The 18,690-nt window shown below is 39.9% G+C and overlaps 1 protein-coding gene across 3 annotated transcripts in view; it reads left to right on the top strand.

Annotated features, from left to right (window-relative positions):
* Positions 1-9,533, top strand: part of ANAPC4 (anaphase promoting complex subunit 4) — a 41,719-nt gene extending 32,186 nt beyond the window's left edge. For 2 of the 3 annotated variants that reach the window (XM_008017722.3, XM_008017724.3), the window contains exons 21-29: positions 687-780; positions 4,636-4,733; positions 5,317-5,378; positions 5,459-5,497; positions 5,587-5,688; positions 6,471-6,545; positions 7,442-7,615; positions 8,636-8,759; positions 9,180-9,533. In XM_008017722.3, coding sequence (XP_008015913.1) covers positions 687-780; positions 4,636-4,733; positions 5,317-5,378; positions 5,459-5,497; positions 5,587-5,688; positions 6,471-6,545; positions 7,442-7,615; positions 8,636-8,759; positions 9,180-9,407 — 996 coding nt within the window. In that variant the 3' untranslated portion in view covers positions 9,408-9,533. The remainder of the gene's footprint in view (positions 1-686; positions 781-4,635; positions 4,734-5,316; positions 5,379-5,458; positions 5,498-5,586; positions 5,689-6,470; positions 6,546-7,441; positions 7,616-8,635; positions 8,760-9,179) is intronic. The other variant, XM_008017726.3, reaches the window with a different exon arrangement.
* The last annotated feature ends 9,157 nt before the right edge of the window (positions 9,534-18,690 follow it).

Raw genomic sequence — 18,690 nt, 5'->3', positions numbered from 1 at the left:
AAATGAAAGTATGAGTATGTGACAGAAAAAGAATACAGTGACTGCTGGTGTGATTTGGAACCACTACCGTGATTCTTGACTGAGACACAGTTTTCCCCACCATCAGTGCAGATGTTAGCCCAGTGTAAAGGGCAGGTGACATCTACATTTTTATAAAACTAGTATTGACTTTGTGGATCCCCAAAAGCATCTTGGGGATTCCCAGGGGCCTGTGGACCTCATTTGGGGAACAACTGCCATAGAGTATATTGACAGTATATTGACAGTTGGTAACTTATGAAACCAATTTATAACTTGCATATATAAAATTAAAATATGTTCATGAAAAAGAAACACAGTTTGTTCGATTTGTGGTCTCTGTACATCTACAACATAGTAATCTTAATATATTGCGGTTTGTTTAGTTGCTTGACTAATTAATTCTGCCACGTACACACAGCAGATTTTGGCTGCCTCACTTAGAATAGTAGTAATGCACTTTCGGAGGACTTGGCAGTAAAACGAAGTAGCTTGTTAAATTAAAAAGGGTTAAATATGAACAGATTTTAGACTGTAATTCTTCAGTTTACTAAACTTAACTTTTTTTTTGGCTTTTACTTTTTTTCTTTTTCCTTTTTCCCTTCCAGGTATGGAAGGGAAATAAGTTTATTAGAAATAAACTTAAATTTCTAATTCTGTATTTCTAGTACTTGAAAGATGAAGATGATGATCTTGTGTCACCCCCTAACACAGAAGGAAACCAGTGGTATGACTTTCTTCAAAATAGCAGCCACCTTAAAGGTATTTCATGAACCAACCAAAAATAAACATGATTGGGGCCATGTTTATTTAAGACTAGGTCTTGAATAAACAGTTTTGCTGAAAACTTGCTGAACACTTATCTAAGTTTATTAGACTTATTTTTATTTAATTATAGGAACAGCAAAATAACCAATCGTGTATGACATCATCATGATAGATAGACACTCTGAAGTTAACTATGCTATAGCAAGATTGCTTATTCCTAAGTATTCTTATTTAAGTGTTTTGCACCCTGTAAAAAATAGGATTTTGAGGAGAAACTGTAGAGCCAAATAGTGAGAAAAGTCTTTATTGCCAATTCCAATTTATTATCTTCTAAAAGCACAGTGATGCTCAACTCTATTCTCGGGTTGTAGTTTCGTGTGTGTGTGTATGTGTGTGCGCGCGCGCGTGTGTGCGTGTGTGTACTGTTATGCCTTTCATTTTCTAGGATGTCAGAATGTTAATACAGTAAAGCTGTCCAGCATTATGAGGGATGCAGCACATAATAGCAACCATTAAATATGCCAGCACATCTTACTATTTTAGATGAAAATATTTTAAAGCTTGTATTTCTTTGCTGTCTGAAAGAATAATCTGACCAGATTTAGCAATTTCTTAGATCTTTAAGGTAGTAACTAACATTTATGGGTTGCTTAGTCTGCCGTATATACACACGATACCTGCTTCAGTCTTCACAAGATTCTGTGGGTAGATACTTGGTATCCCCATTTACTAATGAGGAAACAGAAGGTTAGAGAAGCCTGGGATCGCACAAGCTGGTTAGTGATGGAGCTAGGATTCTGTTAATGTGAAAGCCTGAGGTTTTAACTAGACGAGCAGTACAGGTTGAGCATCTTAATCCAAATATCCAAAATCTGAAATGCTCCAAAATCGAAAACTTTTTGAGCACCGACATGACACCACAAGTGGCAAATTCCCTACCTGACCTCATATGATGGGTCCCAGTCAAAGTGCAGTCAAGACTTTGTTTCAAGCACAGAATTATTAAATATTTTGTATAAGATGTACATGAAGCATAAGTGAATTTCGTGTTTAGACTTGAGTTCCATCCCCAAGATATCTCATTATGTATATGCAAATATTCCAAATTCCAAAAAAATCCAGAACACTTCCGGACCTAAGCATTTTGGATAAGTGAAACTCAACCTGTAGTAATTTCTGCCACTTCTATTTGGTTGCTGCTTCTGTGAATGAATGAATGAATGAATGAGGGAGAGAATTCTTTGATGCCCAGAACTTTACATATGGTCCAAATTCTTTTTCAAAGCAGAACCTATTTTGTATTGCTGGAGAGTCTTGAGGTCAGTAGGGAGATGTATTGGTGCAAGTTGGCTATTGAATGGAGGGAGGATACAGGTACGGGAGATGCTACTCATTTACTGTATTTAATCAGGATGCCCAGGGAGTAAGGCAGGATGTCTGTGGAGGGCCAGTGGCGGTGTGTCAAGAGTAGTGGCACCTGGACCCTGTTGCTCTTTTGGCTGTTATTGATCTAGGGAACTTTGCCAGGCTGAAAATAGGTCCTACTCTCTTTTTTTCCCCCCACATCTCATGTGTCTGAATAAGAAAGGCCTGATCTTAGCTACAGACCTGATGGAGCTCACTATTGAGTTCCATAATGAATTCCAGTGAGGAAATATCAGTGCAACTGTTTTCTTACACTGCAAAAATCAAGTGCTAAATACTTGATCTGTGTACTTTCTTTAGGGTACATGGGTCAGTATTGTGTAATGGGTAAAAGCTGGTGCTCTGGAAGCTGGATTGTCTGGGTTGGAATCTGCTCTCCTGCTTCGTAGTAACGCGGCTGAGAGCAAGTTGCCTAACCTCTCTGTGCCATAATTTCTCATCTGTAAAAAGAACATGGTAATAACGCCTCCCTCAAAAAACTGATGTGGAGATTAAATAAATTAATCTGCATAAGCACTTAGACTAATGCCTGGCACTTAGCACAGAAGCAGTCTGTAGGTTTGCGTCTGAGTGGTTTTTACTCAGTGTTTCTGACAGCAAAATGAGAGAAACTTTTTTCCTCCTGACACCAACCAATTTTGACACCAACGGGGTGTCCTACAATTCAATCCCGACACTAATTACAGACAGCGCAGACCTCACAGGATAAGGGTGCAGTCCCAGAAGACTGCCCTGGAGTCAGATGTCAGGTCTCTAGATCACCCACATGTCTTGGTAGCCATGCTTGTTGTCAGACTTGGCTATAAGGTCAAGAGTTCCCAGAACCTTCCTCCCTTTCAGGTTGGATAATTTTGCTAGAATGACTCACAAAACTCAGGGAAACATTTAATTTTTGTTTACCAGTGTGTTCTAAAGAATATGACTTGGGAACAGCCACATAGAAGTGCTATATCAGGCAGGGTATAGAGGGAAAGGTGCGGAGCTTCCATGCTCTCCCAGCACCTGGACATATTCACCACCAAGAAAGTTCTCTGAACCTCATTGTCCCAGTGTATTTATGGAGGTTTCATTATGTAGACATGATTGATGAAGTCATTGACCATTGGTGATTGAACTCAACCTCCAAGCCCCTCTCTCCTCCCTGGAGGCTGGCAGGTGGAGCTGAAAGTTCCAAACTTCTAATCAAGGCTTGGTCTTTTTGGTGGCCAGCCCCTATCCTAAAGCTGTCTAGGTGCCAGCCAAGAGTTGCCTCATTAAAACAAAACATGGTAGTCCTAGCACTTTGGGAGGGTGAGGTGGACAGATCACTTGAGATCAGGAATTCCAGACCTGAGCAACATGGTGAAACCCTGTCTCTACTAAAAATTAGCTGGGTGTGGTGGTATGCACTTGTAGTCCCTTTACTCGGGAGGCTGAGGCAGGAGAATCGCTTGAATCCGGGAGGCAGAGGTTGCAGTGAGCTGAGATTGCACCATTGCACTCCAGCCTGAGCAACAGAATGAGGCTCTGTCTTAAAAAAAAAAAAAAAAAATGATCATGTCACCTTTATCACTCAGGAAATTCCAAGGGTTTTGGAAGCTCTGTTCTAGGAACTGGAAACAAAGATCAATGTCTTTCTGTGATACCATAGCATCTGTCACTTTGAGAACTTAAAATGTTAATGTGCTTGTAATTCATTGTATCCAGCATGATTTTATGTAAGGGAGGGCCTACAAAGCACAGTGGAAGAGGGTGGGCATTAGAGTCAGGCTTGGGTTTGATTGGTAGATCTAGATACTTAGTTATTTTCACACTGGGCAATTGCCTAAACCTGTTGAGCTTCATTTTTTTTTTTTTTTCATCTGTAAATTGGAGAATATGGTGCTTACTTCATATGGCTATTGTAAGCAATAAAAAAAAACAAAACATATTTTAGAAACCTAGCACAGCAGGTGTAAGTGCTAAATTATATATTACTTTCTCCTGATAAGTAACCTTTTAAAAAGTAAAGAGCTTATTTATATAGAGCTAGTTTCCAGTCTCTTCCTTTTGAGACTCTTAAAAAACAGTACTGAGCAGTACTGGACTGCTGCTGTTGTTTCACTGTGGCAAAGAATAGAAGAATGAACCATATTTCATCATATTTGATGGTTCCCAAATCATTCCTTTCTTCTTAGAGCGAGCAGAGACCTACAGTTGGATTTTGGTGAGTCTAAGCTTGTAGTGAGAGAGATTGTTTTTAGTGAGCTGTCAGTGGGGGTTGATGAAAGGCAGAAGGCCATGGTCATTTTTAATGAGGTTGTATGAAAATCCAATGAAGTGGTCAGTGGAAATTCTACCTTGAGATAAACTGTGCAGACTGGCTCTAATGTTAGATTATTTTCTTCTAATTATAAGTTTGCTATAGCTTCTTTTATTTTTGTTTCTGTTTTTGTTTGAAACCAGAAAGTCCTTTGCTGTTTCCTTATTATCCTCGAAAATCATTGCATTTTGTGAAAAGGCGGATGGAGAATATTATTGATCAGTGTTTGCAAAAGCCAGCAGTAAGTTTAAAAGAAATGCATGTCTTTATGTAGGAGCAATAGTGTCTACAGTATGTGGCTCACTTATGTAAACGATCTTAATTTTTAGAATGAACTATGAAAATGTTGATATTCAACTGTTTTTGGTTAAGAAAAATAACAATTTCATATGGTTCAACCTAATACTCCAACTTAAGTTTCTTACACACACGTGTGTGTGTGTGTGTGTGTATAAAGATTACTAAAGGTGTTGACATCTTGAGTATTTTATTTGTTCCCAGAAGAAATTCATTGTAAACAGTCTTAGTTACAGAGCTGATGTGTCTCTGTTTGCTACTGAAGGATGTGAATGAATGGTTGTTATGAGACCAGAGGGAGGTGGTCTTAAAGCTGCCATGTGCGTAGCACCAAGGTCCTTTTCAGCTCAGAATTTTCTTTCTTTTTCTTTACTGTTACAATTGTCATTAAAGTTTTTTATGTACAAGGTTTGGTGATATAGGCGATTTTTTACTACATTCGAACAGTGATGGTCAGTCACTTTCTGTAGAGTTATCTGTGTGCATATTAATGCTCTAATTATATTTTAAAATCTTATTTTATATAGGATGTAATTGGAAAATCAATGAATCAAGCAATCTGTATTCCATTGTATAGAGATACCAGAAGGTAATTCTGTTTACCTATTGGGTGGTATAATTCAGCAGCCAATTTAAATTTTTCTCATTTCTTTTTCCCTTTTATTTTAGTGAGGATTCTACACGTAGATTGTTCAAATTTCCTTTTCTGTAAGTGTATTTCTTCTCTATCTTGGTGAACAGTACGATTTTGTTTTATCCGTCAATAGTTAAAAAATATTACAATTTTTTTTTCTTAGGTGGAATAATAAAACTTCAAATCTACATTATCTTCTTTTTACTATTCTAGAAGATTCACTTTATAAAATGTGCATCTTAAGGAGACATACTGATATTTCCCAGTAAGTATTAATCTGAAGTTTGACTCAGAGAGAAGAGTTTATTATTTTTAAGAATAAAGCATATAGCCTTCCAGCATTTCAGATTTTAAACTACCTTGTGACTTTTAGATTTGTCATTTCATTGTTAGTTTTCATGTCATTAAGAGTAACACTGAATTAGGAAGTTATATGATCTTGTTCTAGATTATTTAATTTTTATTGGCATATAGTCATTGTAGGACTTTTTTTTTAGAGTTAGGAAAAATATGACAGCTCAGGATATTATATCTCATTTTTTAGAAGTTAAAAGCCTATCGACAGTTAAAAGTTAAACAAGTTTTAAATTTTTAGTAGTTAAAAACTTCTAAAAGTGGCTGCCTTATAGAAATGATTTTTGCCTAGGGTTAAGTATGCTTTTCATTAAACAAGAGGCCTTGCCTAACAGAGACTTACTGTGAAATTCAAAGTAGAAGTTCTGAAAAATAAATCATATTTAGAATGCCATTGGTATCTTAAAAATGATATTAAATCTGAATTTGAAGAAAATTTTGAGACCAAGATGTAACCAAAAAGAAAGAATTTGGTTATTTCTATTCCAAATGTCTTTGGCTAAATCTATTTACTTTGGTGACTGTATGATTTTAAACCAAGTTGGTTTATCTATCTAGGCGTTTAAACCAGTTCTCAGTGTTCTAGAGAAGTAAATGTACTGACCCTGACAATCATGTTCTTTTAAGTGTTTAGATTATTGACTATCCAGGTTGTTCCACAGAGTCTTTTTTTTCCCCTCTTCTTTCTTGGAGATCTGTGAGTAATGGACTAATTGCTATTAAATTTGGGAGCTTTACATATGCCACAACGGAAAAAGTCAGAAGAAGGTAAGTCTTGAATCTTGTTTGGGTGATGTGTGTATATGTTTAGGAATAGGGCCAGACTCAGTTATGATGATAATATAGGTAAAAGGGCTTTGTCACTTCCCACATCGAGGGCAGGATTCTTGGTGTATTTATACATAGAGAATGATTTGACTTGTGATTGAATAGAACCTTACTGCCCTGCAGTTTATGTCATATGGTTTCCTATAATTACTCCCGAGCTCCCTGTTGGCAAAGAAAGTAATGTGGTTCCCGTGGGCAGATGGCCTGCGGGGCTGAAGTTCTTGTTATGACCAAAAAGATTATGAGGTGATGCCATTCTCAGTGATGGGAGATTTTCTTAGGATTCAAAAGGGTAACAGTACCTAAGCCATCCCTGAGGCTTCGCAAGGGAAAGAAGTAACTAATCATAGGCTGATCTTTTTCTCACTTGTTTCCTCACATAAAAGAAGTTTTTTTAATGATAAAGTCTTTGGAGTTGCTGTGCCTGTTTTTCATGTGTAGTATCTTATTTTTATTTCTCAGTCTAGTCAACTCTGTTTGCTGAACGTGTATATAAGGTGTCATTCATAGAATTTCCACAGGCTTAATTTCTGTGTCATTCATAGAATTTCTTAAGGCCTAACCATCGATGGCCAGGGGTTTTCTAGAACTGAAACAACTTCACAGATTTTGGGGGGTCATGATTACCCATTTTTAAGATTTGGTTATATATGTGAATAATCAGTACAAAAAATAACTGATTTTAATACAAACCAATGGTATATTTTAAATGTTACTGTACAGAATGTCACTTAATTTTAAATTTTTTTTCTGCTTGCTGCCAGTATGACATGCATACAGTATTTTCTCAGTAGTCATGATCATCTTTGATATAACAAAACTTATTTTAATTCTAGCATCTACAGTTGTTTAGATGCACAGTTTTATGATGATGAAACTGTAACAGTCGTTCTTAAAGACACTGTAGGACGTGAAGGAAGAGATAGACTCTTGGTCCAGCTGCCATTGTCTTTAGTATATAACAGTGAAGATTCTGCAGAATATCAGTTCACTGGGACTTATTCTACAAGGTAACTGGTAAAATTGTCTTTTTGATATTACAGTTAAATATTTTTTAATGCACATTATAAATTCCAACCTTTCAGGTATGCTAGATAATGGTTATTTCATTACTAGGGGTAACCACAGAGGTAGCTGAGCAGAAATGCTCCAATTTTTCATTCAAAATATGCTGGCCTTAATAGCTTTTTTTATCGCTTCGCTTTACTAGTAAATCAGGAAGTATTTGCTGGAATCAAGGTGGGGAATTATTTGGAGTGGAGAATGGGACTTCTTTTGTTACGTTTTCAAGGATTGCATTAACCCTAGTTGGTTGGAATTAGTTATTTTTGATTTGCCTTCAGTATTTTCCTTCCAGAATTAAGACCTCAGTACCCATGTGGGAAGTATACTGTCAATTCCAAGAGATGGCTTTAATTGAGACTTAAGTAAGCAGATCTCTAATTTAAAAATGTATCCATTTGCTTTCCTTGAAAGGGAGTCGGAAACCTTGCTAAAATGATATTCTGCCTATTTGGAATTGCAGTATTTTCTTTTCCTTTTTTTTTTTTTTTTTGAAACAGAGCTTGTGTCTGTCACCCAGGTTGGAGTGCAGTGATGCAATCATAGCTCATTGCAGCCTCAAACTCATGGGCTCAAGTGACCCTCCTGCCTCAGTCTCTCATAGCTGGGACTACAGGCATGTGCCACCTTGTCTGGCTAATTTTATTTTATTTTTTACAGAGATGGAGTCTCACTCTGTTGCCCAGGCCGGCCTTGAACTCCTGGACTCAAGCAGTCCTCCCACCTTGGCCTCGCAAAGTGCTGAGATTCCAGGCATGAGCCACTGTGCCCAGCCAGAATATAGAATATGGAATTTTTATAGAATATTATATCACAGCTCTTTTTTTAATACAACAGTTGCTAAAATTATATTGGAAGTGGAAGTATGAGTAGAAGTCAAAGCCATAATTGACCCTAATACCACCTGTAGTAAACTAGGGAGGAGAAGATCCCCTTTTCATTCCTGGGTGGGTTTTTTCCCTCTTTAGGCTAGATGAACAATGTAGTGCTATTCCCACCCGTACCATGCATTTCGAGAAGCATTGGAGATTACTGGAAAGTATGAAAGCACAGTATGTTGCTGGGAATGGTTTTCGAAAGGTATCCTGTGTGGTAAGTGTTTACAGATCGTTCAGCAACTAAGAAATTACAAGAAGTAACATTGCTTCTTTGGAACCTTCATCAAATACATGACATGTAAGGTCCTTTTGTGCAAATATTTTTGCTGTGATTTATAGCTTGTATTGATTATGGTCATGTGGACTTAGCTATTTAGTTCTCTCATTCTGATAAAGCTTACTAAGCAATTAATAATAATTCTAGATTTTAATCTCATGAAATTGCCACTGTTGTTATGTGGAGACCTTTTTATACAAAATGAAGGCTGAGTTTATTGATTTTGTTGTAAATTGATGGGAATATGTTTCCTATAAAACCATTCTTTGATTCAGACTTCTGATTTCTAATTCCTTATATAGGATATGTTAGTTAAGCCATTAATTTAAAAGTGCTTTTATGGCCTTTCTTTTTTAGTTAAGCTCAAATCTTCGTCATGTGAGAGTATTTGAAATGGACATAGATGATGAATGGGAGCTCGATGAGTCTTCAGATGAAGAGGAGGAGGCCGGTAATAAGCCTGTAAAAATAAAGGAAGAAGTGTTGTCGGAGTCAGAGACAGAGAACCAACAAGCTGGTGCTGCTGCTTTCGCTCCGGAGATAGTCATTAAAGTGGAAAAACTTGACCCTGAGCTAGACTCTTAATCTAGCTTGCCATTATTGTGTGTGTAATTATGGCCAGAAGGACATAGGAGATGGACTAAGATGTCTTGGACCACCTTTAATTTTCTTTGTGTAACAAAGAAATAAACAGTAAATTTTATTTTTGCATATTCTGCTTCATCTTCTCTTAGTGATACAGTCACTCTGATAGACTTTATTTTTTCTGAGATTTCTCTTTAATGCTATGTGCAGAACTAGTGTTTAAAGAAAACAGGGCCAGGCATGGTGGCTCACACCTGTAATCTCAGCGCTTTGGGAGTCTGAGATAGGTGGCTCACTTGAAGTCAGGAGTTCAAGACCAACCTGGCCAACATGGCAAAACCCTATCTCTACTAAAAATACAGAAATGAGCTGGGCATGGTGCACACACCTGTAATTCTAGCCACTTGGTAGGCTGAGGCATGAGAATCGCTTGAACCCGGGAGCCAGAGGTTGCAGTGGGCTGAGATCATGCCATTGCACTCCATCCAGCCTGGGTGACAGAGTGAGACTGTGTCTCAAAAAAGAAAGAAAGTGAACAAATTGAATGTGAAGAAAAAGTCTAATATTTTCTGTCAGAAGGGTAGGTATCAGGAATTGTTTCTGTATCAGGAAGAAATTACATTGAAATACTCATTCGTCACTGGAAATTTTAATGCATTTAGTATTTTAAAACTATAGACAACATTCCTATTTTTCCAACTCCCCTTCTAGTTTATTTTGGATCTCCAGAATGATTTTAAAATTACGTTTTCAGAATAAATTATACTGATTTACTGTAATGCTAAACCAAAGGATGGATCCTGTCTTTTATAGTTTAAATAACAAACACTGCTTGACACCTACATGGTTATCTTTTCTCATTCTGTCCCTGCATTTGAGCTCTGAGTTCTTTGAATCAGCAGTGCTTAGATGTGCCCTTTTACCTTTTCAGACTTGGTCAAGGACATACAGTAGCTGTCTGGCTGACTCCTTGAGAGAGTGAGAAATAATGGGGTAACTAAATGTTATCTAGCATTAGTGCAGATAAGCTACTGTGGATTTCCTAATGCTCATTCATTCCTAAAGTACAATAGTATTCTTGTGTGACTTTCAAAGAGATTAATGTATGAATTCCACTCTCAGTTCATTGATAGTCACTTTTTAAAGCTTAGGTATCTTTAGGCAGGAGGACATACTATAACCAGGTGAATGGGTAACTACAGGGTTGCAGTGTCATTTGTCTATTTAATAGGTAGCTGTCTCTGAGTACTCCAGGGTACCTCTGAATGGAAGCCACTGTTGGGTGATGCAGTATTTAGGACTGTGATCAGGAGACTGACTATATTGGTCTGTAGCCTTGCATATGATAGGCCTTAAACTCGATTAACAAATGTATGTAAATATTTACTGATGGTTGAGCATTGTTCTTGGTGTAGTGCAGAATGTCTTGAATTAGCTTTTGTGAGCAAGAAAGGTGAACTGTCAGATGACATTACTGAAAAATTGTAGGTTGTGGGTATGTAGAGCATTTTTAGAATGAATGCATTGTGCAAATTTTCCATATAACATTTAAAGAGCTTTAATGGATTTTAGGAACCAATAATTGTAGCCTGATCTTAGAAAGAACGACACTTTCCCAATCAGCAACGAGTTATTTATTAGTTAGTCATTTGTCCTTTGTGACCTCAGCATTAGATTTACAAAGATTTTTTGATACATACACATTTGCTTTCTGTGGTTCCAGCGTAGACACGTAGACATAAAATATGGGAGAATTGGTTTTTCAGTAATGGTTTTAATATGTATAGCAAATAGGAACTAGAATTGTAGTAAAGTGAAAAAGTTTAAATTGACATCTGAATCTCTTTAAGTTTTAATAAGATGCATAGAGCAGAGAATTTATTGTATTTTTAGATACATGCTCTAATTCTTGACACCATTAGACATTTTGCTTTTTTAAAAGAAATTTAATTTTTAATTTTTGTGGGTACATAGTAGGTGTGTATATTTATGGGGTACATGAGATATTTTGGTACAGCATACAATATAGATACTTTGCTTTTAATATGTAGAACAATTTGATCATTATACACTGACTACTTTTAGTATGTTTAGCTGCAGATGCTGAATTTGAGCTTTGAATTTAGTGAGCAGCAAGTGAAGGGTGGGAATGTGAGGCCCCTGGGAAGAGGAGCCTCCAGGTCCTGGCTCTTGTGGATCTTGGCACTTTGTCTCCATAAAGTGTGGTAATTGAGTGCCTCTCAGGGTTTAAGGACTAATGAGGGGTACTTGTAGAACATTGTGGTTAGCGCATGTGAGATACCCAATAAAGACTAGCACTTCTATTTACAATATTCTGTTTTTTGCTGACATAAATTCTGTTGATTTTTTTAGAAACTTAACTAGCCTCTTTTTTGGCCAGACTTGATAGAACTATAATAGAATTCTAATTCTCTGGCTTAGTAGGGTTTTTTTTTGTTGTTGTGTTCTTGATTTTTTTCCAATGTAAAAATTGTACACTTAGCAAAATGCTAAAATATTCTGTCTTCTTAATTTGGAACATTTGAATGTAAATGTGAAGAAAACTATTATGGTAAAGCCTTGAGTTTATGATGCCGTAACTAGGGGAATTTATATATATCTGAGTTGATCTAAATATTTTCCCATTCTTGAGGGAAGTCCAGCAAGCAGACATGGGCTAAACACTTCTTTCTAAAGGATGCTATAATTGAAATCATGGGTTGCATTTCACCAGGAGCAAATCAGTTTCTTTGACACCTCTTGAAGTTGCAATGTTGTGATTATCTACAGACTGTTTACATTTACTAGCACCTACAGTTGACTATCCAGCATAATACTTTGAGTCCTCACTGAGCACAAGGAGATAGTACTTAGGATTATACTAAGTCAAGGTCACAAAAACCTTATGAGAGCAAATAACATATTAGCATAGAAATAATCTCTTATGGGAAATATTCAGTTCAGAAACTCCATTATTAAATGGGCATGGGAAATGATTTGTTAATGTGGTTGATAGCCAGTGTTTACTTTCCACTTCTTGTTGTGAGGAAATGAAAATTTCTAGAACAGGATTTCTCATGAAGCACACACTAGTACATTAGAAGTGCCAAGGCCAGTGATTAAAAATGTGTGGATTTTACCCTAAGCCTACTCAATCAGAAGCTGAGGGTCAGGCCAAGACTACATTTTTAACCATCTCACTTGATCATTCTTACACCCACTAAGCTTGAGAAACATTATTTTTCTATGAAAGCTGTGTTTTAGAAATTAGATGGTTATAATTTCTTAGTTGTAGGTTCATAAGCTGTTCCCTTGGATGCAATGAAAATTGATGTCTTTTTTTTCTTTAAAAATGACCCTAGCTGATGGTTAATTACACATGCAAGTTGCTCACACTTCAATAAATCTGTGTAAATGATGGTGAGCATAATTGTACCCCAACTCCCTCTCTGCACTGTAGCATTGTAGCAATGGATCCCTTAGGGCCACATTTCAGCCCTAACAAGATTATGTTCAGCCAAGTGGGAGATAGTTGGGTATGTATGGGCTGTGCTGGTAATCAGCCATTCTAGTTAATAAATGTCACCTTTTCCCTGGTGTGTGCAGTCAGACTGAACTCACTGCTCGAGATACGAGGTGTAATGTGTAGTTACCACGGTACGGATGATAAATCTGTCCCACACATGGCTATAAGTGAAACTGACGTTTACCGGCTTGTTATGTTTTAAGCAGTAAAACAAGACAAGTTTGTTGTTTGTGCTTCCTGCCATCAGATTTATGACTGAAAACTTTAGGGACTGTTTTTCTTCATTTCTGCATTCCTGATTCCTGTTACAGAGTGAATATTACTCTTTCAAGTGATATTTCTGTCCACTGTTCGGATAGTAAAACTGAGTGGAGCCCAAACTGGAAGAGTGGCCCGCTTGCTATAAACGAGCCTCGTGATTGTCAACATTTTCATGATATTACAAAACTTTCTAACCTTGAGAATATGTTACTTCCCTTTTTCCTTTCCACCACTTACTCTGTCCTGCCAAATTGTTGCAGGAACAGATTCAAGGATTAAAAATATTTGTGGGCCTGGCATGGTAGCTCATGCCTAAAATTCCAACACTTTGGGAAGCCGAGGCGAGTGGATTGCTTGAGCTCAGGAGTTTCGGCAATATGGCAAATCCCGTGTCTATAAAATACAAAAATTAGCTGGGCATGGTGGCGCATGCCTACAGTCCCAGCTACTGAGGAGGCAGAGTTGCGAGTGATTGAGCCTAGGAGGTCGAGGGTGCAGTGAGCTCTGATTGTGTCACTGCACTCCACCGTGGATGACAGAGACCTTGTCTCAAAGAAATTATATGTTTGAGATATATATAATCTCCTTGTTCTCTTGGGATGGAAGGTTAAGATCTAGCGGCAGAGTGTGGATAGCAGAGGGGCTGGCTGAGACCATTGTTCTGGGGCCCTGCAAGGTGTAGGGCCTATTTTCTCCACTGGAGAAGGAGGAGACTAAATGGCCCAGGTGGCAGGAGGACACCCAAGAGACCAGTTCAACAGACACCTTTCAGGCTAGAGGAGTCAGGCATGTCAGATACCGCGGAGAAACAGCGGGATGGAAAATTGCCCGTGACCTCTGAAAAGCTGCACATCAGTTGTGACCCTGATAGAAACTTGGAGGCATGTTGAGGACAGGAGCCCTATTGAAATGGGTGTAGAATAGATGTGAGTCAGTGGAGGCCAAGTGGAGGCAACTCTGGAGGATTTTGCTGTTGGGGGCACAGAGATGGAGGGGAGGGAAATGGCACCAGAGAACTTTTTTTAATAAAAAGATGGATACTAGGCATCTTTATTCATCAATACGAGTGAGCCACCAAAGAAGGAGAAATTGAGCATTCTAGAGTAAAAGAAGATGTGTGAAAGAGATTCTTGAGAAGGCTAAAAGGGCTAGGGCCCAGTGACCAATGCAGGGATCGGGTGTAGGGTGATGGAATATGACTTTCTTCCACCCTAATGGGAGTCTGTGGGGACAGATGCTGGTGGGTGCAGCACTGGGTGACAGGTGTAGCATTTTTCCCTTGGAGAGAGGTGTTCAGGTCTTTATGGAGAGTGATGAGGAGAGGAGAGGTAGAAAATAGGTGTCTCAAATTGGAAAGTGAGAGAATTGTGGAGTTTTAGAGGGATAGAAAGGAAGAGGCTAGGAGAGAAGGAAAATTGGCAGTCTTAGAGAGGTGGTGAAGTCTCTGATGACAGATATAACCATGGCAGTTGGCAGCTGTTACTGGTGTGAAGGAGAAAGTCACGAGCCAAGTAGATTCAGAGCTGAGTGGCCAGGATTTTGTATGGCTCATGTGTGGCTGTTAACGTTGCAAAAAAGATGGAGACGATAACAGTGAGTTGGGTCCTAAGGTCACCAGTGAATGAGGAGGCATCAGAGGGGGTTTGAGAGGGGAAGGAAAAACTGTGCTTCCAAGACTCTTGGTACCTTGAAAGACCCAGAGGAGGGTCAGGCACCTACCTAGTCAATTAGTAGCAAGGCTGGGATCTAAGCCCAGGTGGACTAGACTGCCCTAGAGGAGCTCCTAGCAGACACCCGTGGTTAGAAAGGACATGGGAACAGGATAAAAAGACTAAGCCAACCTGCAAGCGTGGCCACTGCGTTTGAATCCTTGTCTACTATAGGTTAGTGCTCCCCACACCTGGGAGCTAAGACTAAGGGCTCTAATGGTAGTGGACTTTTTAATTTTAGTTTACTTTAGTTTAGTTTGACAGGATCTTGCTCTGTTACGCAGGCTTCAGGCTGAAGTGCAGTGGCATTAACACAGCTCACTGCAGACTTGACCTTCTGGGCTCAAGCAGCCCTCCTGAGTAGCTCAGATTAGCAGCATGTGCCACCACGCCTGGCTTTTTTTTTTTTTTTTTTTTAAGTGACAGGGTCTTACCATGTTACCCAGATTGGTTTTGAAACCCTGGGCTCAAGCAGTTGTCCCACCTCAGCCTCCCAAAGTGCTTGGACTACAGGTGTGAGCCACCACACCTGGCCTTTCTTCCTTTCTTTTTAACCCCAAGGCAGGGAGAAGTGGTTGGTTCTGATTATTTTAAATCTGGAACCAGTAGCAATCCCCAGGTGTTCTAGGAAGGGGGTGTTTGTGGTTGCTGTCCTGCCTAATTTTGTCTTTAGTGCATTGCTGGTTACCACACAATTATGTGCGTGGCACAGGGAGGAGACAGCCCAAGATGACTGTGTGGAGAATGGGCCTGCGTGAGCCCCTGCTCATAGTCCAGGGCAGGAAGCTGGGTGAGGCAGGACGAACTGAACAATCAGTCTCCTCCTCTGTGAAGGTGCAGTCCAGGGCCTTCCCAGCTCTGCACCGATGTGGTCCATATTGCCAAACCTTTCCTGGGTAGTCTGAAGATTTTCTTAAGAGGAACTGCCCAGTCTAGGCACCTCTGGCCATTTGGGGAATGAGGCAGGCAAGTCTCAGCTTGGCCTTGGTTCCCAGGCCCCTAGGAGTTGGCCCTGGGCTTCAGCTCACTACTTAGCAGGTCCAGGAGGGCCCAGACCCAGCTGGACCTGGGAGCCTCTGGAGCTGCCAAATTGTACATGAAATTCCTGTGCGCTTGGCCATACAAGAGGTTCATGATTGAAGGGTTACTACCTGCACCTGCCTCTGCCCCTCCCCCAAATTCTTCCTGTCTGCATTTGGCTTTTTGAGGTTCTCCTCTGCAGAGTTGGTTGTGGAAGAGAAATAGCATGGGAGAGATTGCAAGGTGCTTTTTATATACATTCTCACAGAATTCTCTCAACAACTAACTCTGCAATAAAGGGATTGCTCATCTTATTTGACAGAAACGTTGAGAGATTTGGTTTGACATGTCCCAAATCACGCAGCTAGTAGGCGGAACAGCCCAGATGCAAAACAGGTGGTCTGACTCCAGATAAGAATAATTGCTAACATGGTTATTTAGTAAGAGTCAGAAATGATGCCAAGAACATTCCATGGATAACTTATCTAAACCTCATCACAGTCCTACAAGGTAAGTGCTATTATTATTAGCATCATTTCACAGATGAAGAACCTGAGGCCAAGAGACATTGACTAAGTTGTCCACAGGAATTACACGGGCAGCAGAGTGGAAGTGGGATGGGAAACCAGGCGGTCTGGCCGCAGGACTCATGCCTTCAGCCACTGCACAAGTTGCCTTTCTGGGGCCTGGATCCTTTGGCCCCCAGCTGCCTTGCCCATGGCTGCACTCGCTGAGCTCGGTCTTCCTGCAGTGGCACTACTTGAGTGTTTTTGTGGCACAGGCCAGCAGTGATGGCCAGGCTTGCATTCGTGATGAGCTTTGTTTTTCTCAGAGCTCCTTCATTCGTAGCCACCATCAGCTCTGCGGAAACAGGCCGTGAGGAGTCATGCTTTTTCCCTGCTGACATGGGAATGATGTCTGGTAGACCTCGGACCAGAACCTGGGCTTCTGACCCCGTAGTTTAGTGTGCCTTCCTCCAAGACAGCGCTTGTGCAAAGCCAGTGGTACTTATGCATGCTTTTGTCACCTTAAGAGATTTTTTTTTTTTTTGACAGAGTCTCACTTTGTCACCCAGGCTGGAGTGCAGTGGCACAAGCTCAGCTCACTACAACATCTGCCTTCTGGGTTCAAGCAATTCTCGTGCCTCAGCCTCCCAAGTAGCTAGGATTACAGGTGCCCGCCACCACACGCAGCTAATTTTTGTATTTTTATTAGAGATGGGGTTTCACTGTGTTGACCAGGCTGGACACCTTAAGAGATCTCTTGTGTGTCTTTAGGTCTCGTGGAGATAGATCTCTACTCTCCCCAGAGAGGCTATCAGCTTTCCAGGCTGAAAGAAGGGGGAGTTCCCACTCTGGAGTGTGCATGCATGCGTGTGTATGTGTGTGTGTGTGTGTGTGTGTATGTATTAGGGTCTTGCTCTGTCACCCAGGCATGATCACAGCATTTCACCTCAGCCTCCTGAGTAGCTGTGACTACATGTGTGTCACTATGCCTAATTTTTTTTTTTTTTAATTGTAGACATGGCGTCTTGCTTGTTGCCTAGGATGGTCTTGAACTCATGGACTCAAGCAGTCCTTGGCCTCCCAAAGTGCTGGGATTACAAGTGAGAGCCACCACACCTGACCCCCTACTGTATTTTTGCCATGTTTTCTGTCCCCTTTCCCAATTTTTCGGGATGATTTTGCATTTTGTTGGTCTACAGACTTCTATTGGGTAAAGCTTCCAGGGGAGATGGCGCACTTGGGAAGAGGGAGAGAAATCATCTTAAGAATGAATACGTGGGTGAAACAGACAGCAAATTTGTTGTTTGCAATAGAGAAACTATTAAAAAATCATAGAATGCTAAGCCCTGAACGCTTTGAGGAATACTGTATGACTCTCTGAAATACAGACCAGCAAAGCACACATTTGGTGCATTAATTGGGATCTAGGAACTACGATAATGCAGTATCAAGAAAATAAGTGTTTTTATACCAAATAAAGCATCACAAACCAAATATCCTAGTTATCCATCCAAGATATAAAAGGGACTTGATGGGGTGAGACAGTCTTGGGATGGAACAGGAAATGTAATACTTTAGTTTCCATTTGAGAGATGGAAATTGAAGGAGCAAATTTGCAAATCAACTTAGCAATGCAGTTAAAACATGAGCCTTAGATCTTTCGAATTTCTAGTCCAGTACTTTTCACTCTAAAGTGTCCAAGTTATTGCAAGGGTCCATTTACGTTTAATTAAATGTGATGCTAATTTACAACTAGATTTGCTCTGGACTAGGCAATTGGCAAGTGATACAAACTACCTAGTCCATTGCACTTCCAGAAGCTGAGGGATGGCTGATGGCTTACTGCCAGAAAGTGGTTGAGTAGATGACATTATGCAAATCTTTACAAAAGAAAAGTCTCTGGGTTGAAACAAGACAGAAGTGTATGAAATGTGTCCACCTAAACTAGAGTAAAAATTTGTTGTTATTGCCTTCCCTCTGTCTGCCCCAGAGTCCAATTCAAATGCTTTTTCACAGCCTCCCTTCACTCCTCCAAGCACCTCCCCGACTTCAGCCCCTGACCAGCTGTCATCTGTGCCTCAGTGGAGTTTTCATGTAACCCACGTGTTCAGAGTCCTAACCATGGTAAGGTCCTCGGCTAAATACACTCCAGGTTTACTACTTGTTTAGCTGCCCCCACCCCACTACCCATGAGAAAGAAAGCATTATTGATCCTTTTATGCAGAGGAGGACAAAGAGGCACAGAGAAGTTAGGTAACTTG

Source organism: Chlorocebus sabaeus, chromosome 27 (genome assembly GCF_047675955.1).
Source record: "Chlorocebus sabaeus isolate Y175 chromosome 27, mChlSab1.0.hap1, whole genome shotgun sequence".
In the NCBI taxonomy this organism is placed as follows: Eukaryota; Metazoa; Chordata; class Mammalia; order Primates; family Cercopithecidae; genus Chlorocebus; species Chlorocebus sabaeus.
Note: the sequence above shows the minus strand (reverse complement) of the source record. Positions and strands in the feature narration are given on the sequence as shown.